An 8,327-nucleotide genomic window follows, 5' to 3' on the forward strand; every position below is an offset into this window, starting at 1 on the left:
ACGTCAAAATTCTGTGTTTTGTTATAAAAATTTATTAAGTGCCCCCATTATGCTGATATAAATATGCAGAAACAAAAACTGACCTAAGACAAATTGAAAACAGACATGTGTTGCCTTGTATCAAGTTGGGAAAAAGAAAGGCACAGTGAGAAGTAGAAAGTGGTCATAGGAAAAATTTCAGGATGGAAAAGATTAAGTGCTGCAAATATAAATATATCTCCATAGCAATCACCGATAGGAAGAAAGACAACAACAAGGAATGTCTCATTTGCAAACTTCCTGGGGTCATAGGACAACATTTCTCAGAACTGAGAAAAATCAAAAAAGTCTCAAGTGTTCCTGTCACAGAGAATGAGTTTCACTTAGAAGCAGGTGTCACCCTACCCAAATTCCACCTCAGGAAGAAGCCATGTCCAGCAGAGACAAAGGGACAGACAGAGATAATATCTAGAACCACAGAAGTGTGGAGTTTTTCAATATCACATTGATCCTAAACAGAAATGACAGTGTGGAAACACAACATTTTCTATGCATATGGTGAAAAGGGAACTAAGTACAGTGTAGAGAAGCCCTAAGAAGGAAAATATGTACACAAAACTATGTTAAAGCTTCAATTTCTAACTGTCATCAGTGTGTACGATGACTTATATCTGCTCTGAGTACTGTGTTCTGCCCAGGTCTAACTACACAGCCTGTTATAGCAGGAAGATATGCAAATAAGGCTTTTTTGTGCCCATAAAAACTAGGCCTGGCCTGACTCTGCAGTTCTGGCAGAAGAGACCAGCTGTGGATTCCCAAATCCTCCCAGTCAGGGTTTAGCGCTGAACACAGGTCACTCACCATGGACTTAGGGCTTATGCTGGTTTTCTCTGTCCTTATTTTAAAAGGTAATTCATAAAGATGAGGTGCTGAGTATTGTGTGGACATGAGAAAGAAAAAAATTTCTTTTGTGTCAGTTTTCTAACCAAAATTCTTTGTGTTTATAGGTGTCCAGTGTGAGGTGCAATTGCTGGAGTCTGGGGGAGGCTTAGTGCAGCCTGGGAAGACCCTGAAACTCTTCTGTGCAGCCTCTGGATTCACCTTTAGTAGTTACACAATGAACTGGGTCCGTCAGGCTCCAGGGAAAGGGCTGGAGTGGGTCGCATACATTAGTGAGAGTGGTAGCTACATCTACTACGCCGACGCTGTGAAGGGCCGGTTCACAATCTCCAGAGATAATGCCAAGAACACTCTGTTCCTGGAAATGAGCAGTCTGAAGTCTGAGGACACAGCCATGTATTACTGTGCAAGAGACACAGCGAAGTAATACTCTTGTGAGCTCTGACATAAACACCTCTGTGGGTGACACAGGACCAGCAGGGGGCGCTGAGAGCACGTAGAAATCTGGGTCACAGAAGAGCCTCCTCAGAGAAGCATGGAAGACTGAACTTCTCTGTTTGCACTGCCCCATCATATCACACTTATCCCTACATGTATAGTGTGTAATAATCCTTGAATGTCCACCTGTTTATTCCAATTTATTTTTCCTGTTGAGTTGTGTGTGTTTATTTATTACAGTATTTCTCCTTGTTTCCCTATAACTCTATCTACTTGTCTCTCTCAATGTCTCACTCTCTCTTTCACTCTCCCTCTTTCTCTCTGTCTTTCTCTCTCACACATATTCTCTCTAACTACTTTGTGTGTGTGTGTGTGTGTTTGTGTGTGTGTGAGCGCGTGCTGACATATGATACTGAACAGCCTGTCTTTCTCTTTTCAATGTGTGGCAGACACTGTTACTCATATGTACAGCCTGTTCTCATTTTTACCTTTATATTAAGGTGTGTGAGTTGAACATGAATAGTGGGATTCCAGCACTATACAAGTTGAACTACACAGTAGTCGTGAAAAGGTCATGGAGTCCAGACTCAGGAGTCACCAGCTGAGGGTGAAGTTTCTTTCTACTTCTCCTTGTCCTCTCTCTTCTTTTTTCTTTGTTTGGTTTGATTTATCCTCAATACCCCAACATTTTGATATCCATGCTCAATAAATTGATCTTTTACAGAATCAGTTATAAGTGCTGGGCATCAAGGATGAAGAATTTGTGGTTCCTGGTATATATGTTAGTAGTGCATAAATGCAGTCTTCAAAAAATATTTTCTGTAGAATAATGTGATGTTTTAAAAGACTGATCTGGACTTGTAGCTCTGTGATAGAGATCTTTATGATCATGTGAAATGTCTTAAGTTTTAGAAACAAACTCTTCTAAAAATAGGAATTAAGCACTTAGACAAATATTATTTCTTACTTTCAGAGATTTAAATGAGTCACTCTAATGGCTGGAAAAGAAATGGAAGTCCCCAGAGTAGGAAGTACAGCTGTAAAGTTGTGCAGAAGGAACAAGTCTACAGGAGTTTAACTCTTGACTTCCATAGCAGGTAGTTCATCCAAGGTCTGCAACATCCATGACACAGTTCTAAATAGCTATAAACCATGAATCCTATGCAGGGTAAGGACAATGGATGGCTTGAAAACCTAACTGTCTAGACTGTGTGTGCATTGTGTATGGTTTGCGCATGTGTCTGAAGGCTAGAGTTGGGATTGAGTGTGTTTATTGGTTCATTTCTATCTTATTTTTGAGACAGGATCTCACATTAACCCTAGAGCACAAATACACAGATAGATTCTTGGCATGGCAAGTTTCAGAGAACCTAGGTCACAACCCCCTCCAGTGCTGGGAATATAGGATAAACCATCACACCCAGCTTCTAAGCTAATTGTGAATCAAGCTAAGATACGAATACTGGATGGAAAGCATCTTACACCTGAGTCAACTGGGTATTATCACTATACATTGATGAAAAAATTGTAATATGTAAAAGAAATACATGTATTGTAAAATATTTTTTAAAAGAGAAAATGTATTGCCAATTATGGATTTTTAAACCATTAACTGTCTATATGAAAATGAATGACTTGAATCCAAACCCTTATATGTCCTAATATATAAGCCTTAAAACTGACCATTATGGAAATCAGGAAATGGTGAAATGGGTAGGATCTGCAAAAGAAGAGAGAATGTAAATAATAATCAGAATATATTGTATTGAAAGTTTTTCTAGGTAATAAATTCTTTAATTATCGACAACAGTGCATTTGATGGTAGTGCATGGTGAAATATAATCTCAATACATTCAATAGAGAGACAAAAGCAAGAAAAACTCTCATAGCTTGGTCTATATGGAAAGTCCCTTCCACCTAGATGACCCTGTCAAAAAATGAAAAAAGCCATCACTTCTACCAATGAATGTGAGAGTGTTTCTGACTGTATCTGGAAGTGGGAATCTCATTCTCAATCTATTTGTGTGTCTCTGTCTGTGTATGTTGGAATGTGTGGCTGAGGTTGCTGAGAGTTGAAAATGACTCATGAAACATTTAAGAATAAGGATCCACCCCTAAAATATAAAATAATTGTAAATAATGTGTGACTTTACCATCAACTCATTCCCTTTGAAATGACTTTTGCTTAGTGAATTCCTTCTAGCCCGATTCACAGAAACAGAAACCCATAAAACAAAAGAGTATAGAATACAAATGCAAATTATCTCTGCAGAAGGCAATGTAAAAAATATGTGAATAATAAATTGACCTATAATAAGTTCCCAAATGTAGTATCAGAAATGTGTCTTATTTCTCTGATATTCCTTCCCTGATTTTTGTAATCTCAATGAGAGCATCAGACAAACCCAAGATGAGACAAACTAAACATGTCTGAAAAATATTCTTTTAACTTACTGAACGTAGCGAATAAGTAGAACACAGCACTCATAGTTCCCCATCAGTATTTGCAAGGATGACTGACTGACCTATGTTAAGTTCTAGCTCCCTCACTGCCACTAATAGTAAATATAATGTGCCCAAAATTTGAGGGACATAAAATGTGGGATTCCAATAAAGGTAGTGGTGGATGTTCTTTGGGATCTGACAGGGCAGGTTGGTTACAGCTCCTTATTTCTCTTCCTTGGTGATTTACATTACTAAGGCATTGGACAAAGCCCTTCAGTCCCTTGTCCTCTATGGTAATCCTAAGCACAAGGCAAGCAGTTCCCACTGCTTCCATGTTTTGTCATCACATAGGTTTCTGTTTTTTTATTACTTCAGATCACATAACCCTCAAGTCTGGCTGGATGGTACTTCTTTTCATGAGGTGTTATGAACTGCTGGCTTCTCATCCACTGACAATGAACTAATCATAAAACCCGGGTTCTTATGTGTTACAACCTAAGGACAGAGAAAGAAAAATATAAAACTACAAAGAGGGAAAAAAAGACTGACATAAATAAAGATGTTCATGGACAAGTTCCCAGGTATGGTGTTACTAATTAGAAAGGTAAACAGTCTGAGCCTAATAAAATCAGATCCAAGACAGTCACTTGTGTTTTTTTTCCCAATGAACACATGAGATCACACATACTAAATGTTAATAATCGCAAGTTATCTTATAGATGAGGGATAAGAATAAGATGCCCCTACTGACACCAAAAAATATATTCTAAGTTTTCATAAGTATGATTTCTGATTACTATGAACCCCAATTCCATTCTAAATCCAATTTATGAATTTGCAGAGACATTCAGATACAGCGATTAAGTTATACCCCATCCTACCATCATTATGGACTCATGGTAAACATTTCTATCTTTTCCTGGCAGATCTGCACAGTGTGACTCAAAATATTTCTTGTTTGTCAAGGATTGGAAACCCAGCCAGAACCAGGAAAATGTTCCTGAATATCCATTTCTATTTCTACTAAAAAGCAGAAAACAAATGTCAGTCACCTGAAGGGGAAATGGAAACCTCCTGTGCTTCCTTTTATACTCTCAGGAACCACTCCCAATTCAAAAAAGCCCCAGGCTCAGGAAGAAAGCCAAGGCCTAGCTGAGAATCCTAGAGCCTCTAGGAGAGCATTACTGTATTGGTGCTACTCCTCTGCCTCATGACCTTTCCAACCCATAAGTGCTTTAGGTTTTAAGGAGAGAGACCCAGTTACACCATGTATGAAATGTTATGACTGATGATGATGTTTCTTGTTCACAGGTGACCTGTTTCAAGTCCAGGTGAAGAAGTCAGGATGTGACCTGGTGCAGCCATCAGAGACCAGACCCAGACCTTGTCTCTCACCTGCACTGTCTCTGTGTTCCCAGCCAACTATCATATACACTGTGTCCACCAGCCTCCAGGATAAGGTCTGGAGTTAATGGGAATAATATGGTATAATGAGAACACCAATTAAAATTCAGTTCTCAAATCCTAGGACACCATCAGCAGAGACACCTCCTGAGAGTTTCCTGAAAACTGAACAGTCTGCAAACTGGATATACAGCCGTATATTACTCTACCAGAGACACAGTGATGGACCTCTACAAAACCTTCCTACAGAGATCTCAGGGCCATCAGGTGGTACAAAGGGTCAACTGAGACTCCCCAGCCCAAACACAAGACATTTCAGTGTGCTGAATCACAGCAGGTGCACAAGCCCGTGACGAGTTGGCTTCTCTGTTCCTTGGCTTGCTCTGTGAATCAAAGTCGTGTTTCTCGTTGCACTCTTCTAGAATTTACTCTGTACTAATCTATAATGCATTGACCACAGCTATGCTCTCTCTAGTACTCAGACCATAGAAATAATGCAGGTAAAGGCAGCAGCTGGGGAGCCTATAGGAGCCTATAGGAGGTTCCTGGCTAACATACTACTTAAGGTGTCCCTGAGCCCCAAGTCCCTTTCTGGAAATGCTGTCAAATCAAAGTGTATTTTCTATGTATAAGGATCTATTTTGGTTTTGTCAGATTCCTGTTGTGTAATCAATTTGGTTTTGGCTAAAATAAAATGCCCTACCCATACTAATGTATTTAATCACATTTTAAAAGCTTACAAGATTTTAATTTCATCATGTAGATGCATTTCTAGATCCATGACTTCCTCCACAGAATACCTACTTACACTCATTCATTTGCAAATAAGTTTTGTGTTCTCTGCAGTGATATCTGAGTCATATATTCTTGATCTGAATATCAGATGTCCCAGCTTGTAGCACCTGAAGGATTCAGGGAAAGGGATGTGTGTTGTGGGCTATCCTCCATCACATTCTTGGACCCTTCTGGATTGATCTCACTGGAGAAGAACAAGTGGGTGTTCAAAGCAAAGAGATAACATTTTTCACCTCAATTGTGATGAAAATAAGGATCTGTTGTTGGTCTGTTCACATTGTCATGGAGTTCTACAGCATAGCACTCCTCCTCATTCTCTGGGTCTTACATGTTCTCCACCCTCTCTACTGAGGTATTCTTTTGGCATGGAGGAGGTGATATAGATGCCCATAGACCAGAATACATTCACTGGAATGTGAAAAGTTATGTGTCTCAGGATTAAGCGTTACTCCACTGCAAAAGAAGCTTATCCAAAAAAGGCAGAGATCAGCACTAAATATGTGTTCAAACATAAATATTTATAAAATATTTACAAACATGTCAAATTAGCAAAACAACTGTAGTAGGTTCTTCTCTAAAACTATGACCTCCCCAAGCATGATGGTTTAGAGTATCAGCCATGGATTTATTCCTGTAAATTAGGACATCTTGAGCTTTATTCCTCAAACTGTGTGTAATGATGTCTTCAGCCATATCATCTTTTATGTATTTTTTATTTATTTATTTGTTTGTTTGTTTATTAAAGATTTCTGCCTCCTCCCCACCACCGCCTCCCATTTTCCTCCCCTTCCCCCAATCAATCAACTCCCCCTCCCTCATCAGCCCAAAGAGCAGTCAGGGTTCCCTGCCCTGTGGGAAGTCCAAGGACCACCCACCTTCTTGCAGGTCTAGTAAGGTGAGCATCCAAACAGCCTAGGCTCCCACAAAGCCAGTACGTGCAGTAGGATCAAAAACCCAGTGCCATTGTTCTTGACTTCTCAGCAGTCATTGTCCGCTATGTTCAGCGAGTCCGGTTTTATCCCATGCTTTTTTAGACCCAGTTCAGCTGGCCTTGATGAGTTCCGATAGAACATCCCCATTGTCACAGTGTGTGGGTGCACCCCTCGCGGTCCTAAGTTCCTTGCTCAAGCTCTCTATCCTTCTGCTCCTGATTTGGACTTTGGGATTTCAGTCTGGTGCTCCAATGTGGGTCTCTGTCTCTGTCTCCTTTCGTCGCCTGATGAAGGTTAATATCCAGGAGGATGACTATATGTTTTTCTTTGGGTTCATCTTCTTATTTAGCTTCTCTAGGATCACGAATTATAGTCTCACTGTCCTTTATTTATGGCTAGAAACCAATTATGAGTGAGGACATCTCATGGTCCTCTTTTTGGGTCTGGCTTACCTGACTTAGGATAGTGTTTTCTATTTCTGTCCGTTTGCATGCAAAATTGAAGAAGTCATTGTTTTTCACTGGTGAGTATATATTCCATACTTTCTTCATCTATTCTCCCATTGAAGGGCATCTAGGTTGTTTCCAGGTTCTGGCTATTACAAACAATGCTGCTGTGAACATAGTTTAGCATATACTTTTGTCATATGATAGGGCATCTCTTGGGTATATTCCCAAGAGTGGTATTGCTGGGTCCTGGGGTAGGTTGATAACGAATTTCCTGAGAAACGGCCACACTGCTTTCCAAAGTGGTTGCACAAGTTCGGATTCCCACCAACAATGGATGAGTGTAACCCTTACTCCACATCCTCTCCAGCAAAGTCTATCACTGGAGTTTTAGATTTTAGCCATTCTGACAGGTGTAAGATGGTATCTTAAAGTTGTTTTGATTTGCATTTACCTGATTGCTAAGGAAGTTGAGCATGACCTTAAGTGTCTTTTGGCAATTTGTACTTCTTCTGTTGAGAATTCTCTGTTCAGCTCAGTGCCCCATTTTATAATTGTGTTGATTAGCATTTTATAGTCTAGTTTCTTGAGTTCTTTATATATTTTGGAGATCAGACCTTTGTCTGTTGCTGGGTTGGTGAAGATCTTTACCCAGTCAGTGGGTTGCCTTTTTGTCTTAGTGACATTGTCCTTTGCTTTACAGAAGCTTCTCAGTTTCAGGAGGTCCCATTTATTCAATGTTGCCCTTAAGGTCTGTGCTGCTGGGGTTATATGTAGGAAGTGTTCTCCTGTGCTCATATGTTGTAGAGTACTCCCACTATCTCGTCTATCAGGTTCAGTGAATTCAGACTTATAATGAGGTCTTTAATCCACTTGGACTAGAGTTTTGTGCATGGTGATAGATATGGATCTATTTTCATTCTTCTACAGATTGACATCCAGTTATGGCAGCACAATTTGTTGAAGATGCTCTCTTTTTTTCATTGTA

General features: G+C 39.8%; 1 gene segment (V, D, J or C); it reads left to right on the top strand.

Annotated features, from left to right (window-relative positions):
- Positions 1–841: 841 nt before the first annotated feature.
- LOC130882386 (immunoglobulin heavy variable 3-48-like) lies at positions 842–1,306 on the top strand. The segment is given in 2 exon segments: positions 842–887; positions 987–1,306. Coding segments are annotated over 2 exon segments (366 nt in total).
- Positions 1,307–8,327: the final 7,021 nt, after the last annotated feature.

The sequence above is a fragment of the Chionomys nivalis genome, chromosome 10, assembly GCF_950005125.1.
Source record: "Chionomys nivalis chromosome 10, mChiNiv1.1, whole genome shotgun sequence".
Taxonomy (NCBI): domain Eukaryota; kingdom Metazoa; phylum Chordata; class Mammalia; order Rodentia; family Cricetidae; genus Chionomys; species Chionomys nivalis.